At 41.1% G+C, this 17,341-nt stretch overlaps 2 protein-coding genes across 7 annotated transcripts in view; one reads left to right on the forward strand and one right to left on the reverse strand.

Moving 5' to 3' along the window:
- The window catches only part of PREPL (prolyl endopeptidase like), a 33,391-nt gene extending 30,716 nt beyond the window's left edge, over nt 1-2,675 (reverse strand). The window contains exons 1-2 of one of the 5 annotated variants that reach the window (XM_070429128.1): nt 2,535-2,675; nt 830-1,367 (exon numbers count right to left, since the gene is read on the reverse strand). In XM_070429128.1, the coding sequence (XP_070285229.1) occupies nt 830-1,048 (219 nt within the window). In that variant the 5' untranslated portion in view covers nt 1,049-1,367; nt 2,535-2,675. Of the gene's footprint in view, nt 1-829; nt 2,433-2,534 lie in introns of those variants that run through there. The other 4 variants (XM_070429130.1, XM_070429129.1, XM_070429127.1 and 1 more) reach the window with 4 other exon arrangements.
- A 405-nt stretch (nt 2,676-3,080) lies between these two features.
- The window catches only part of CAMKMT (calmodulin-lysine N-methyltransferase), a 282,803-nt gene continuing 268,542 nt past the window's right edge, over nt 3,081-17,341 (forward strand). For both annotated transcript variants that reach the window (XM_070429133.1, XM_070429134.1), the window contains exons 1-3: nt 3,081-3,293; nt 7,705-7,877; nt 16,266-16,330. In XM_070429133.1, coding sequence (XP_070285234.1) covers nt 3,156-3,293; nt 7,705-7,877; nt 16,266-16,330 — 376 coding nt within the window. In that variant the 5' untranslated portion in view covers nt 3,081-3,155. The remainder of the gene's footprint in view (nt 3,294-7,704; nt 7,878-16,265; nt 16,331-17,341) is intronic.

Raw genomic sequence — 17,341 nt, forward strand, 5'->3', positions numbered from 1 at the left:
ATATTTAACTACAATAAAAAATGAGGAAGTAAAAACAGAGTAAGAAGAAAAATCAGTATGCAACAAAACAGTTAAAACCAGAAATTAATAAAATATTAGAAGTATAACAAGCATAAGGTAGGATAGGTATTTCAAAGCAGCAGCAGTATAAATAAATAACTCAATCTCAAACAAGTAGGATGAACATATAATTTACCATCCTAACCAGGACACTTTGAGAGGAAAGGAGACACTATTAATAATTACACAGGGACAGCAGGTGTAGACTGGGACCATCCCAGGCAAACCAGGATGTGTTACTCTACATATAAGGGCAGTTGGGTTCTCAAGGCAGACATCATGAATGCAGCCTGGGGTCTGGCCAAAGCACAATAGTCTGAAAGCATCTTCCTAAAGGACCCAAGTGGTAAAAAATGCAAGTCTTTTTTTTTTTTTCTTTTCTTTTCTTTTCCTTTCCTTTTTTTTTTACACAGAAGTAACACACAAGTACATGGCCTTTACTGAAGTTTACTAATTTGAAAACAATTACTATAATATTAGATTTTATTAAGAGCTATTACGATATTCTAGGAATTTGAGGAAACTGAATTATACTTTGAATTACATTGGTAGGCACACTAAGGAATTTCTAAGGCGAATCATTACATGAGCCTGTATTTTTATATATTAAATTAGAACTCTATAAATATATATATTCTTTTATACTTAATTTGACTATAGACAATTTGATTATAGACAATTATAGATATTAAAAAATCAAACTAGAATTATCTTTAGGCTAAAATTAATCTTAATGACCTACAAATAGGTAAACTTAAACAGTCCGTACCTTACATGAGAAGCTCCGACTTGGGATGTTTCTTGCTAACTCTGATATCTTGGGCTTACTCTGCAGACACTTGGTTAGGTGATATTTTTTCAAATTTATTCTACTGTAATAATGATCAGCGAAGTTACAGTGATTCAAGTGCTGTTTCTGCACGCATTTCCCAAGGTGAGGAATACTATACTTCAAAGCCTGGAGAAATAATTTGCTCTTCTGCTGCATGATATCAAAGTCCCTGGTTTATGCTCACTTTGGGGCTGCCAGCACAAGTGATTTCATAGGTCTGATTACACAGTAGTGGGTTCTCAGAGTACCTACAATCCGCAGTTCTTATCCCCCGCTTCAGGGCCATGCACCCCTCGGGTAATGAATAACTGCAGACAGCTGAGAACCCGGGTTAAAAATATCTGAAAACGTGTATAAGTTAAAGTTTCATTCAAATCATACTTCTTGGCAGGTGTGACAAAAATGTTTCATTTGTAAAGTCAATCCTATCACGTTCAAACTACGCAGCACTGATTCTGGTACCCATAGGGGAAAACTAAAAAAACAAAACAAAACACAAAACACACACACACAACAAAACAAAATAAAAATTTGCAAATAAGTACATGGAGTTAATGGGGGCATCTCAGGGACTCAGGGTTTTTAAAAGGTAAAATGACTTTGATTTTATATAAGGACCTGACAGAGTAGCTGTTATGAGAACATCCTAATTAACATTTTACAGGTGAGCAAACCGTGGCTCCGGGAAGTTTAAGCAATTGCCCCAGGTGACTTGGAGTAAGTAGAACATAAAAGTCCAAAATGGTTTGGCTCCAAATCTTGTACACACAGGGGAACGATGGGACATAACGGTTGACTTTCCCATTAGAAAGGGATTTAGCTAAACAAACAAAATCCCTTCAGGATGAACAGATAAAATGTGAGAGCATCTCGGGTTTGTTTGGGAAGTTGGTTCTTACTAACTTATCAAGGTAATTAAAACTAGTAAGTAGTTAATAGAGAGATCTGGGTTCAGGTCTTCCCTCCTGCACTTTCTACCTGTGCCTCCATTTCTTCTTCTGCAAAACTGAGACAACGGCACCATTTACCCTATGGAATGGATACGTTAAGCTCTTAATCCAGTGCCTGGCACGCAGTAACCACTCGTCACATGGTGACTACTATTAGGACAGGGAAAATCTAGATGCTGCACAGCGCTGAGTGCCCTCCTGCAGTATCCACACGGCCCTCGGCCCTCGGTCATCGAAGGCACAATCCTGCGTCAGTTTTACTCCAGCTCCGATGCGCTCCCAGGCCAACGCCCCCGCCTCCCTCCATCTCTGTGTCGCAGCAAAAATAATGGGCGAGTGAGAATAGGGGGATCAGTAGCAAAATAAGTAGAAATATGCAAATCACCGAAACCACTGGATCCACGCGGGCAGCCTCCATCCACCCGCCTTTCATCCGCAGGGAGAAGGCGCCATGCAAGGCTAGAGATGGGGGTGGGGCCGATGAATGGGTGCTCCCGGGAGAAACGGCGTTTTCCCGGTGCAACTCTCCACCCCAGGGGTGAGGCGATCTGAGCGCAGAGGGAGTGGCATACCGTGTGCCCGGCAGTGGAGGGACACGGCCAAGAAGCAAGGACCAAGGGGCTGAGGGGGGCGGGGGTGGGTGGGGGAGAAACGGGGAAAGGGGAGAGACCCCCAGCATGCGCTGCCCGTACCTGCGCCCACAGAAAGGCGCTCTGCCTCCGGACGCCGAGACGAGTGAGGGCCGGCGAGCAGCCCGCAGCTCTCGGGAAGGAGCGAGGGTGCAGCCCCGGGCGCGTCCGGCGAGGTCTGCGCGCAAAGCCTGCAGGACCGCAGCCGCCCGAGCGCCGCCCCGGGCTGGTGTGCGGCACGCCGCCCACGCACCCCCCGCCCAGCACGTGCGCGACGCAGGTTCCGCCATCTTTACTGTGGGCACGGACGGCTTTCCGGTCGTCTCCTGGGCTCTCTCACCCGCAAAAAGACAAGCCTTTTGGTTCTTTGCTGGTATTCCGAGCTCGAGATGCGGCCGGGGAGAAGAACACACACAGGGGCCGCGGCGTACTAGCTCCGCCACAGCTCCCTCGCCCTCCGCTGCGCCCTCACTCAACGTGGCCGCCGGCAAAATGGTGCAATGACAGGCCCAGCGCGGGCCTGGTTGTCATGGAGACGCGAAAACCGGAAATGCGGATCGCGAGGAGCTTTTGGGCCGTGGGAGGGAGGACCGGCGTCACAGGTCCTGGCAGGGAAGACGTCCGCAGGTCCTGGCAGGGGAGAGTCGTGCTGGCGGCAGCTCGTGGGTAGGTGGCACCGGCGGGATGGAGTCTCAAGTCCCAGACGCCGGGGCCGGCGAGGCTGAGCGCGCCTCGGGCGAGGGCACGGCCGGCGGCAGCGCGGCTCCGGGCCCCGCCGTCTCCTCGCCCCTAGGAGCCGCCCGGTGGAAGCTCCTGCGGCAGGTAAGGCAGAGCCCACCCGCCTCACCTTTGCACGGGGCCCCTCCCCTCGCTCGGTGGGGCGTGCGATCGGCAGGTGTGCTCTCCTCACAGTTTCGTCGGGAGCCACCCAGAGGTGTCTCCTTGCTTCCCCTCAGGGTCCCATCAGAAGAGGGGAGCCAGGTGGGGTTGCGCGGGAAGGGGCAGCCCCCGCCCGAGTTCCTGGGAAACTCCGAGCGAACTAGACAACCTCTTTCTAGACATCTGCTTGCACCTGCCAGCTCGCGGGTCGGATGGGCGGGACCGCTCCCCTCTGCCCCCATCGCTTCTTTCCTGCTTCTGTTTTAGTTGCTTTCCCAGGTTTCTTCTCGCTGCTGATCTCCCAGCCTGGTTCTAGCTCCTTGTCTTGGGGACCAGCGTGGTTGCCTGTGTTGGGACTTGGACGTTGCACGCGTTGCCGCGGTTTCTTCCGCGACCGCGGGGCGTGGAGCGAGCCGCGCGAGCCGCCTCCCACCCTTCTCCTTTGGGGATGTGAAAGTTCCGTGCGCATCTGGTAGTGTGAGGTGATGGGCGAGGTTCTGGTGTGGTCCCAGGTGGAGTCGTTTGCTTCCTGGCGGTTATCTTCTCGTACCTCAGAGTTGCTGCTGTTGGCTCCTAACTGCAGCCGTGTGCAGGCTTGTCAGTTCCGATGTGACATCACGGACTCTGCAAACTGCCTGAAGTGACGTCTGTTTGTCCTTGTGCCTCTGCCCGAGGCTGCGTGCTGAAAACTGGACTCAGGGGACACTTTCCATTTCTGATGTCTTTCCAGAAGAGCTTCCCAGCTCTTGTTTCCTGGAGATTGTGCGGTTAGGACTTGGGGGTTTATTTTGTTTGCACTTACTTGGTTTGCAGAGTCACCTTTGCATATGGTGGCCTTCCAGTGCTGTCATGGCATAACTCAAAGTATTTCTTTGTTGATGCACTGGAAGTCTTCCCAGAGCTGGTTTTGCTAATAATGTTACAAATCTATATTCTATATGATAAAAGCCTAAGCAGCCATAGGACAGAATGACCAGAACGACTGGTCGCTATGACATGCACTGACCACCAGGGGCAGACGCTCAACGCAGGAGCTACCCCAGTGATGGCGAACCTTTTGAGCTTGGCGTGTCAGCATTTTGAAAAACCCTAACTTAACTCTGGTGCCGTGTCACATATAGAAATTTTTTGATATTTGCAACCATAGTAAAACAAAGACTTATATTTTTGGTATTTATTTTATATATTTAAATGCCATTTAACAAAGAAAAATCAACCAAAAAATGAGTTTGCGTGTCACCTGTGACACGCGTGTCATAGGTTCGCCATCACTGAGCTACCCCCTGGTGGTCAGTGCGCTCCCACAGGGGGAGCACCCCTCAGCCAGAATGGGGCTCACAGCAGGCGAGTGCAGTGCTGGTGGCGGGAGCCTCAAGCAGCCAGCCAAGTAGCAAGGAGCAGCGAGAAGATAGGCGGTAAGGAGGGAGCAGGCTGGGCTGAGGGACACCGCCCCCCTCCCCCCCTACCAGTGCATGTATTTCATGCACTGGGCCTCTAGTAGGATGATAAAGTGAATGTCCTTCATACATCATTATCATAGGAACTTTCTATAGTGAAGTAAACATCAGTTAAAGTCTAATTATGAAAGTAGTAAATTAGGGCTTAAGTTAATCTTATTGTGATGACTTCAGTGATTCTTAGCATAGGAAAAACTCTAGCTGACCAGCACTGATGTTCATTCTGAATTGCTGTCTACATGAGACTAGTTTCAGCTATGACTGCCACTTGAACTCCCCACAGGCTTTGACATTTAATGTTTCAGCACACATCTGCCCTCTGCATAAGGTCTTTATCATCTTCTCTACTTGATAAATGAATGTTTATCCTTCAGGCCTCCATTTCAATCTCCTCTTTTAGTGAAGACTCACTCCTCTGGACTGAGTTAGACCCTTAGTTCACTCTTCTGGTGAACCCCATATCACATTATTTTATGATCATTTGATCAGAGTCCATCTTCCTCACTAGAATGGGAGTTTTCTCTGGGAAAAGATATTTTAATAATCTCCATCCTCTGCACCTCGCACAGGGCCTGGCTAGTTGGTTTTTAGTAGATATTGTCAATTGTTGTGGAAAACCTTAAAGACAGTCTTTAAGTGGTCCATAGCACCTAGTCCTCACTGTTTTGCATCAGCCAGCAATTGCTGAGTAACAAACAGCTACAACATTACAGTGGCAAACAACAACAAGCATTTGTTCTGCTTGTGCATTCGTAGGCCACTTGGGAGTTATCTGACATGGGCTGTAATCAGCTGAGTGGCTCTGTGCTATATTCTTGGTCCATATGGTTCTAATCCTTGGACCAGTTGGTATAAGAGAGTAAACCTAACCACTGAAACACATTTTAAGCTCCTGTTAACATCCTGTTGACTCAAGTAAGATACTTGGCTAAGCCTAAGGTCAAGGGACAGAGAAATATGCTCTTTCTTGGAGGGGGCAAGAGAGGAAAATTCAGACTTGATGTTTTTTGTATGGTTTGGTTGGTCAAGATGATGGTGTTATATACTTTCTCTCACAGTTATTATCAGTAATCACAGTGATGTCTGGTTATTTCTCTTTTTCGGTTATGGTTACCTAGGTTCATGAATTCAGGAAAGGGTTGAAAATGGTGATATTCTAATTCTGTTATTCCTTCTTCATTTATTACTTGGAAAACTACTATAAAGAGAAACTTCCGCCCTAACCGGTTTGGCTCAGTGGGTAGGTAGAGCTCGGCCTGCGGACTGAAGGGTCCCAGGTTCGATTCCAGTCAAGGGCATGTACCTTGGTTGCGGGCAACATCCCCAGTGAAGGGTGTGCAGGAGGAGAAACATCGATGTTTCTCTCTCATCGATGTTTCTAACTCTCTGTCCCTCTCCCTTCCTCTTTGTGAAAAAATCAATAAAATATATTTAAAAAAAAAAAAAGAGAGAAACTTCCCCAGATCTTCTACTTGGACTCTCAATTACAGTTCATATAGAAAAGACAGAGAAGTACTTGATTCTTTTTTTTTTTTTCATCCTCACCTGAGGATATTTTTCCATTGATTTTTAGAGAGAGTGGAAGAGAGAGGGAGAGACAGAGAGAAATATCAATGTGAGAGAAACACATCGATTGATTGCCTCCTGCATGCATCCCAACCAGGTTCGTGGGGAGGAACCTGCAACCTAGGTACGTGCCCTTGCCCAGAATCGAACCTGGAAGGGACCCTTTGGTCTCAGTCCGACATTCTATCCACTGAGCCAAACTGGCTAGGGCAGGGGTGGACAACCTTTTTGTGAGTGTGTGCCAAAACCAGCAAAATCTCTGACTCAAAATTCTTCTGCGTGCCAACCCTAATTTTTTGAGAACATGTTATGCCTACTTGATATCTCTTAAGGTGTATGTATGTGAAGAACCTTGAGGAAATAATAAAATTCATTCGAGCGACAAAAACACAGTATATGATGATGAAAAATACATTTATTTTTTAATGTATACATGTACACTGATAGTCCGACAGAAAACTTTATGACTCTGTTTGATATTATCAGTGGGACTTTTGCTGCTGCATCACTGATGACAAGAGATTTTATATCAGGTTTATATTTCGTGACCTTCAGAGATATGCACGAGCTACTACTTTCATCTGTCAGGCTACTCCTATTACGAGACTTAATAAAATTCATCACTGAGAACAAAGATTCATGATTGTAAATGGAAGATTATAAGAGAGGGTTTCGCGTGCCAGCAAAAGTTACTGGCGTGCCATGTTTGGCACGCATGCCAGGGGTTGCCCACCCCTGGGCTAGGGCCTCTTTCCTTGTAGTATTGATTTTCAATACTAACTTGGTTCTCTAGCATCCCTCCATAATCATTAGTGAGGCATTTGAAAAATATCATGCACTAATGTGTTTCAATTCTATTACATCTATTATCTTTGTTAATACTCACCATGTCCCATCTTTGGCCAATGGACCCTGTTCAAATTGGCTCTTGAATACTTTTAATATAACCCTTAATTTTGTATGACCTTCTTGTTTTCTTGTGTAGGATGTTTCAGGTTCATCTTGTACAGGGTGTGACAAAAGTAGGTTTACAGCTGTGAGTATACGAAACAGTTTATTTTGGTGTTATTTATTAATTATTATATTGTTTCCCATACGAACAACTGTAAGCCTACTTTTGCCCCAACCTGTACAGTTCCTGCCATTTTATAACTAAACACAGTGGATGTGGTTGTTGTTAGTAATTTTATTTGCTTGCAGATAAAGGATTCACATTCAAAGCTCTGTCACCCTGAAGAGAGTCTTAGCTATTGTTTATGTACGTGATCTGGTTATGTACACTGAACTTATGTTTATATAATATGATCACAATATTTGGTTTTATTTCAAAGGTTCTGAAGCAGAAACACCTGGATGGTTGTCTACGACATGTATCTGTAAGAAGATTTGAATCATTTAATCTGTTTTCAGTAATAGAAGCCAAAGAAAGGGAAACTGAAGAGGAATTTGGTGCATGGGTCCAATATACAAGTGTCTTCTACCCTGAATACAGTATTTCCTTAAGGTAAACATCACTCTAGTTAAGATTTTGTTCAAAAAAGCCTTTATTCAAATAAACTAATAACTATCTATGGATAAAATAAAAAGCCTTTTTCACCTGGCCAGAGTGACTCAGTTGGTTGAGCGTCGTCCTGTGCACCAAAAGCTTGCTGGTTTAATTCCAAGTCAGGACACATGCCTGGTTTTCAGGTTTGATTCCCAGTTGGGGAGCATACAGAAGGTAGCGAATCCATGTTTCTCTTTCACATCAAGGTCTCTCCCTCCCTCCCTTCCTCCCAAGCATGTCCTTGGGTGAGGATTTAAAAAAAAAAAAGGCATTTTTCTCTTATAAAAGAGAAACAATAATAACCTCATTGTTCATTCTATTGAGTTTGCAAGCAATCTTTATCAGAAGTTAGGTTTCCTAACTTTGTGTTAAGGAATTCCTGCTGCTTCAATGTGTTCTTGCTGTATTCTCAGAAATAAGAAAAAAATTTTCCAAAATGTAGTGACATTTGAGGATAAACTGTGGTGTAAATCAAAGGGTTCATTTAACCATTCTCTCATAGCATTTGATTATGACAAAAAGCCAAGTTCTTTGTGAGGCAAGGAAGGCTGAAAGTGAACACAGAATTTTTCTACGCTACTCTTCAAGTAGTAGTTATCTAAAAAATCAAGCTTTGGTATTTATTTCATTTATGTTTTGTCATTTTCAGAATAGAATCTTAAGAATAGGAGGAGAAAATTCAGCTGAAAACACTGATATTGTGAGAAGCATGCAGACTGTTCTGGCTTTAAAAATCATTAGAAAAGAGACAAGAGAGTTGCAAACTGAAGTAGCAAGATACTATTTTTACTGAATTACTTTTCTCTCACAGCTATAATCTAGCATGTTGCAATATTACTTTAGGTGTTTGATATTATAAAATATGCCCCTTTTTTGAACAAGATTTCACATTTTGAAAGGGAGGGAGGAGCACATTTACAATAGCTATAAGAAGAACAAGAAACATTTTAAGCAGAAAAGTGACTGAATAAGGTTTAGGTAAGGCTAAAAATACTTTTAAGAAAAAAAGTTCTCCCAAAGGATGTCTAATTATAGTATACTAGAGGCCTGATGCATGAAATTTGTGCAAGAGTAGGCCTTCCTTCCCCCAGCTGCCAGCACCAGCTTCCCTCTGGCACCCGGGACCTGGGTTTCCCTCCAGCTGCCAGCAAGCACCCAGGACCCGGGCTTTCCTCGCAGGAAGGATGTCTGTTCTAATTAGCATATTATGCTTTTATTATTATAGATACTAGAGGAGTGTTGGCGAACCTTTTGAGCTTGGCGTGTCAGCATTTTGAAAAACCCTAACTTAACTCTGGTGCCGTGTCACATATAGAAATTTTTTGATATTTGCAACCATAGTAAAACAAAGACTTATATTTTTGGTATTTATTTTATATATTTAAATGCCATTTAACAAAGAAAAATCAACCAAAAAATGAGTTTGCGTGTCACCTGTGACACGCGTGTCATAGGTTCGCCATCACTATACTAGAGGCCTGGTGCACAAAAATTTGTGTACTCGGCAGGGGGTCCCTCAGCCCGGCCTGTGCCCCTCTCACAGTCTGGGAACCCTTGGGGAATGTCCACCTGTCAGCTTAGGCCCGCTCCCCGGGGTTTTGGGCCTAAGTTAGCAGTCAGACATTCCTCCGGCAGCCTGGGAGACCTCGGGGGATGTCCGACTGACAGCGTAGGCCAGCTCCCCCTGGGGATATCCTTAGCGATGCTGAGGAGGCAGGAGAGGCTCCCACCACCACTGCTGTGCTTGCAGCTGTCAGCCCGACTTGTGGCTGAGCGGAGCTCCCCCTGTGGGAATGCACTGACCACCAGGGGGCAGCTCTTGCATTGAGTGTCTGACCCCTGATGGTCAGTGCATGTCATAGTGACCAGTCATTCTGCTGTTAGGGTCTATTTGCATATTACCCTTTTATTATATAGGATTCCTTGAACTATTTTAGTTTAAAATATTTAAGCTTTAAAGACACCATAATAGCTAAAATTTGGGATTTGGACAAAAATTGACTGGGGTGAGCAGGGAAGAACAACTAGGAACTGGTTTGATAATACTGCTTTATTGAAAACTTCAAATGAAAGATAAGAACTTTTGGGTTTGTTAGCTTGCCTGTACATTCTTTATGAGATTCTAATTAGAACACCTCAATTGCCTCACATTCTAATAGAGATAATTAGTTTAGTCCTTGGTTAAGAAAGAAAGGAAAATGCATTAGATGCTTAGTATGAGCCAGGTACAGAGGGGGGTGCTTTGATGTATTCTAATTCATGTAATCCTTACAATAACTCTGGGAAATAGAAATGAAGATAAACAATTGGAAGATAGTATATATGAGGAAATTAAAGAGAGGGAAAAACAGAGTGATCCAGGGGTCTTCAGGTACAAAGTTCTAAAACATATCTTTTACATCCACTGGTGACAAGAGGCAATAAATGTACACTGTGCCAAGAATAATTTCCTGATGTCTGCAAGGCCCTGGAAAGCATTGCCAGAGAGCATGTGACATCTGTTATTGAGAACTTTTCAAAATCAGGTGTGGTTCTCCACCTAGTGTATAGAGATGACCTGGATGTGGCTGGAAGCCAGGCTAGAATGTAAACTGAGACTCCGTTCCAACAGGTTGTGATATATCCAGTTTTGGAAGAAAAAATACGGGCATGTCTATATAAATATGACATTTAATCCTACTTTATGGAGAGAAGAGAGGTGACTGAGCTAAAAATTTGCTCTAGTCTATTTGGCTCAGTGGATAGAACGTTGGCCTGTGGATCGAAGGGTCCCAGGTTCGGTTCCGGTCATGGGCAGGTACCTCGGTAGCAGGCTCCTCCTTGGCCTGGGCCCTGGTCAGGGCACATTCAGGAGGCAATCAATCGATGTGTTTCTCTCACATTGATGTTTCTCTCTTTCCCTTTCTCTTCCATTCTCTCTAAAATCAATGGAAAAATATCCTTGGATGAGGATTAAAAAAATATTTGCCCAAATAACTTAAATGTACACAATTCTAGAACTGAACGTGATCTTAGAATGCATTTAAAAAAGTCATAACAGCATTAGTAATGGCTGACTATTGAGTGCCTACTATGTGACAAGCACTGTTGTGAGTGGTTTACATGTATTAGCTTATTTAATCCTCATAACACCTTATAAGGTAAATACTATTGTTATCCTCATTTTACAGATGAAAGTAAGGCCCAGAGAGGTTGAATAACTCCATTGATTATGCCTCTACTCAAACCCTGGTGGTCTGATTCCACAGTCTGTACTTTTAAACACTTTTATTTTGAAATAATTGCAGACTCTCAGGAAGTTGCAAAAATAGTACAAGGAGCTCCAGGTACCTTTCACCCAGCTTAACTTCTACACATCTGGCCTCTTGGGAGGCAATCATGCATCTATTTATTCATTTTTCAGATGAAAGGATTGAGGCCTAGTAAAAGCAATTTCCTCATTGATTATCCTGAGTATTCCATTTCTTACTCCATAATTCTGTTACTATATAGGAAATTGCAACAAAAATTACTGACATTGCTTAGGGGAGGATTTCTTACAAGAACAATTCATTCCATTCCATTGCCAATATTGTTCACGTGGGTTTCAACACTATGGAATGATTGAAAAAACGTGATGAATAATTTAAAATAAATTCAAATAAAAAATATTTATTAGCACCTTCAGTGTAGGTAAACAAAAAGAAATATATATTCTCCTTAAGGAGCTTAAATAAGTGAAAAGTTAAATAATAAAAAATAATCAAGCCATGGCCAGTGTGACTCAGTGGTACAGCATTGGCCCTGGTCATGGGTTCAATTCCCAGTCAAGGGCACATACCTGGGTTGCAGGTTCATTTGCCAGCCTGGTCGAGGTTTGTATGGGAGGCAACACATCGGTGTTTCTCTCTCCCTCCCTCCAACCATTCCTTCCCTCCCTTCTTTCTACTCTCTAAAAATCAATGGAAAAAATATCCTCAGGTGAAGATTAACAAAATTTTTTAAAAATAATAATTAAATAAGAAGGAAAGTTAAGTTAAACATCTACTCTAAGAATTATCACCAGGCAATGCATAACTAAGGACCAAATGAGTGGAAAACTTCACGCATATTAGGAGTTTAGGGTACGAGTGATTTTGAGGGCCTTGAGGAGCAGCAGTTTAAACTGGATCTGGAAGTATTTGAACATTCTGGGAGAATGGAAGAAATCATTCCCGATGAGGGGAAAGGCACTAGAAAACATAGCAGTCAGCAAGTACAAGGCATAATCACAGAGGCTACCGAGAAGACCACCGTCTCTGTGGGGAGGAATGGTGATGAATGCATGTTATAACGTGGATCGGCTTCTGGGTTCTAATAAAGGATTGAGCATTTGGGATGTTTTATTCCTCACAGATCATAAATATAAACCCCATTTTCGCATTCTTAGTTCTTATCACCTAAGATCACCTGCCATGGTTTAACAGAGATGATGTATATATGGTAATTGATATGGTAATTAATACTTACCAATACTTTTTATTAGTCTTATCCTTAAAATTTCCCTACAGATTGATTTCTGTTTCTTTAAAGTTTTTTTTGTTTGTTTTTGTAAAGTTTTACTCGACTTGAAATCAATACTCCAAGAGGGTAAATACTTAGACAATTTAGATATTTTTGAATTCAAAATAATAGGTGTATCTTTTTTATACTATTAAAAGGTTTATAAGCAGTGGTCCACATTAAAACTTTGACCATTATTTTCTGTCAGCTTTACATGATGCTTCTTGAAAAGAAAGAATAAAGAATTTCCCTTGGTAACTTTTCATCAGAAGCAAAAGTCTGGACAATGTAAACATTAGGTTATGAAATCCCCAAGATCTGTTGTCTTTTCTCAATATCTGAGAATGGTCGACTCTTTGTTCTAAAGTGAGTATTGAGAATTCGGAAATCAAATTTTGGGACATGACTTGTATTTTATTCCTTGGCAAAATCTTCTTGTCTTTCTGGTGCTTTATTTCTTAGAACTTTATAGAAGAGGCTCTTGCTATTAGATAGATGCATGTACAGGAAACTAATATATAGTAGGAGACGTTTATACTAAAAATCTTCCATCAAAAATTCTTTCTCCCAGATTTATAAGCTGGAATCTGTTTTCATACAGAATTTACTGTATAGATACTAGAAATTGTTCCCCACTCCCCCATATGTCAACTTATTTTTAGTGTAGTAGGAATTTATATATTCTGAAAGCTTTACAATACTTCCATTATATTTGGAACCATAGAATTGCCTGAAATATTCATTTATAAATATGTACATGTCTTAGGTATAGAAAAAGCTGAGAGGCTTAACTGTCCTCCTTTCTTTGAATAAGACTCCTGTTGCTATGGTAATTGCTGAATTAGAAAACTCTTGACTTTCCGCTTGTCCTAGGAGCTTAGAATGGGCAAGAAGTCAAGAATGACTTTGTCTTTGTGATGCATCTTTCTAGTAAAACAAATACACTGCAGCAAGATCATATATTGCTTCTCTAGGGAAAGGAAAAACATAAAGCAAATCCTCACCCCACTGAATTTAGTAAGTATCCTGTGAGTGCTCAGTAGATAAAAAATAGTGATGGGAATGGTATGCTAACGATATTAGATGTATAGCATCCTTATATGTGTGGATATTATAGGTGCCCATGTAAAGCTTGGCAAGGCTGGCATCTGAGGCAACATGAACACTGAAGTTACATTTAAAAAGTATAGTTTTAATGTTAGTAGTGTGAATCCTGAGAAAGAAGATACTTATAAAAAGGGCTGCCGGTGGCGAACTGGGCTCAAATTCAAAAACAAAACAAAACAACAGCCTAGCAGCCATTTAATATATATTTATATTAATTTGAGAGAGAGAGAGAGAGAGAGAGAGAGAGAGAAACATCAGTGATAGAGAGAATCATTGATTGGCTGCCTCCTACACGCCCCACACTGGGGATCAAGCCCGAAACCTGGGCATATGCCCTGCCTGGGAATCTAATGGAATTGAATCTCCTGGTTTGTAGGTCAATGCTCAACCACTGAGCCATGCTGGCTGGGCTTAAGGAATCATATATTATGGCTCTTATATTTAGGAAAAAATGTTTTTGAGTTTTATGCTGTATTGCTGATAATTTTAATAGCTTCATCTTGTATCTGAGATGCTCAATATGTTGTTCTTTTTCTCTCTTGTCTCACGTGTGGTTTTCCGTGTTAGCATAAATACTAGTAACCTCAGCTTGTATGTACAGAGAAGGTACAGAATCATTGTGTTATGGGGTTGAAAGTTTGATTTGTGGTTGGTAACTTTATTACCTTAAAATATGATTCTGTTGAGCCCAATGCTTATTTGGCAAATAACTTTTTGCATTTTCACTTAGTCTATCAAAGAACTGGGTCTCTGTGATAAAAGTGAGGTTTTTTTAAAAAGGGTGATACAGTTTACATGTATTCTCGTACTACATGCATTAGTTTTCTAGGGATCCTAAAACAAAATGCTGCAGACTGGAAGGCTTAAAGAATACATTTATTTTCTCAGGTTTGGGTCTAGACGTCCGAGATAAAGCGGTTGCAGATTGGGTTTCCGTCCAGGCCTCTCTCCTTACCTTGCCATGGCTGCCCTCTTGCTGTCTCTTCAGTAGTTCCTCTGTGCATGTGCCCTGTAGTCTGTGTTCTAATCTTTTTTTTTTTTTTATAAGGACACAAGTCATAATGGATTAGGGCCCACCCTAAAGACCACAATTTAATTTAATTACCTTTTAAAAATATATATATTTTATTGATTTTTTACAGAGAGGAAGAGAAGGGGATAGAGAGTTAGAAACATGGATGAGAGAGAAACATCCATCAGCCGCCTCCTGCACAACCACTACTGGGGATGTGCCGGCAACCAAGGTACATGCCCTTGGCCGGAATTGAACCTGGGACCTTTCAGTCCACAGGCCGACGCTCTATCCACTGAGCCAAACCGGTTATGGCTAATTACCTCTTTAAAGGCCCAATCTCCCAAATTCTGAGGTACCAGGGTTTAGAAGTTCAACAAATCAATTTTGGGAAAGATACAATTCATTTCATAACACTTATATATCATTTATGATAAGTTTTAATGACAAAGTTAAAGTAGTGTTGTTGTGAATTTTATTATAAATGGTTATTGTAAATTGTTATAATACCTTAAAGAACTATAGGTTTAAGGCAGGGGTCCTCGAACTTTTTAAACAGGGGGCAGTTCACTGTCCCTCAGACCGTTGGAGGGCCGGACTATAGTTTAAAAAAAAACTATGAACCAATTCCTATGCACACTGCACATATCTTATTTTGAAGTAAAAAAACAAAACAGGAACAAATACAATATTTGTATTTGCATGTGGCCCGCGGGCCGTAGTTTGAGGACCCCTGGTTTAAGGCATATAGAGTAGTATGTAGAAGATTGCATTAGCACCAATATTTTACCACCCCTGGAAAAGTAACTCAAACTCTATGACCTATTAGTGACTGTTGGGTCCATTTGTATGTGAAGAATAGTATCTTTTATAAGGATGAATAAAGATTAGTAATTAAATTAAACATTTAAAGGGTTTTCAGGTGAAGAGAGATTAGAATTAAAGAGAGTGGAATTAAGATTAGTGGGCAAAAGATACAAAGAAGTTGCCCTCTGACATTTACAATTCCCTATAGATGGAACGTGCAGACCTGAAGGTTGGTTAGTTCCTTGTGACTGAAGTTCTGAATTTTTTGGGTTGTTATAAAGTACATTTATGTATTGTTGAGGTTCTGGAGGTTGATTGCTTATTTTCCTTTTGAGATTCTCCAAGTGTAAGGTTTTGTTATCTTTAGAGAGGTTAATAATCGCCCTAGCCAGTTTGGCTCAGCGGAGAGAGTGTAGGCCTGTGGACCAAAGGATCCCGAGTTTGATTCCAATCAAGGCACGTGCCTCTATTGCAGGTTCCTCCCTGGCCCGTGCCCTGGTTGGAGCGTGTGCAGGAGACAACCAATCCATGTGTTTCTCTCACATTAATATTTCTCTGTCTTTCCCTCTCTCTTCTACTCTCTCTAAAAATCAATGGAAAAATAGCCTAGGGTGAGGATTTTTAAAAAAAAGGTTAATAATTAATTCCACCTTTATATAACTAAAACAACAAAAATATTAGTACTTTAAAATGTAGATCAAGCATCAGGAAATGTTATTTCATTAAATATTAGGAGGACTATATTCTGTTATTTATTTTCCTTCTCCCTCTAGTGGGCAGAAATATTTTAAAAATACAATATGGAAAGGTTTGTTAGTATTGGGTGTATCACTTTTTTTTTTTTAAAGCAAATCTTAATGTTCCAGAATCATTAAAGAAAATGTTTTATTCCTTTCTAGGCATAATAGTGGATCTTTGAATATTGAAGATGTTCTTACCAGCTTTGACAATACAGGAAATGTTTGTAAGTTATATGATCACTACGTAGAAATATTTTGTGTTTTAAAAAGTGAATTTATAATTGGTGTTTGTTCTCACTAATGTTTATTATACTGACTAATGTGTGTGTATAATAGAAACTCTTACAGTTTTTAGCTGCAAAATGAGCCTCCTATACAGTGCGCCTACTAAGTGGGATAAGGCAGTTTTACACTTGGCAGTTGTGTGTGTGAGAGAGAATGTAGGTCAGAGGAATCCTGGACTCTCTAGTACTATCTCCTTTGTTTCTTCTTTTCATTTTGACCTTCTCAGTTAATCCAACAAAGGGGCTGTCTCTTCTTTGTTGTGGTTTGGGTGCTTTCTTTTCCACTTCCTGCTTCTTTTCTCTCACTACAGAATGAAACCAGAACATTTTTCCTTGCTGTTAATATACTTTAATATCAGAATGTTTTTGTTTTATGCAATATTATGCTATTATAGAATATATTGCTGTTTTCATCTAAGCCTGTAAGTCGTGATTTCTCCTTTGAGAAAATCATTTAAATCATTATAAAGTCATATTATTAAAGAAATTAAAAAAATCTTTATATCATTGCACCAAATAGCATACCATGATAGAAGCTAGGTACCCCTTCATATGTATTGCTTAGGATATTTCTCTTAAGATAATGAATTATCGATGTGATATGACAGTTGTAAATGTTAAAAATTGTACTCGAATACCTTTTTTCTCAAAGGAAATTTTAGAACTGTAACTACTTATTGTCGGAACTAAAACAATTTTCTTTGCTAATAGTATTGCTTTATTAAATTCCCTAATTTTAGGTCTGCATAGAATAATGTCATATTCTATACGCCACATTATGGCAAACTTTTCAAGTATAGAAAAATATGCATTTTGTCACTAAGGATTTTATAAATATCCTCAGGAATCCTAAAATATTTAAAATTATGTAAGTTTATTTTTCATGGGTATCTTTTCGTTTCTACATGTTGGCACTTCCTGAATTGTTTCCTATTTAGGCATATCTCATAT

The sequence above is a fragment of the Myotis yumanensis genome, unplaced genomic scaffold, assembly GCF_028538775.1.
Source record: "Myotis yumanensis isolate MYYU_CA2020_CCGP unplaced genomic scaffold, mMyoYum1.0.hap1 SCAF_11, whole genome shotgun sequence".
In the NCBI taxonomy this organism is placed as follows: domain Eukaryota; kingdom Metazoa; phylum Chordata; class Mammalia; order Chiroptera; family Vespertilionidae; genus Myotis; species Myotis yumanensis.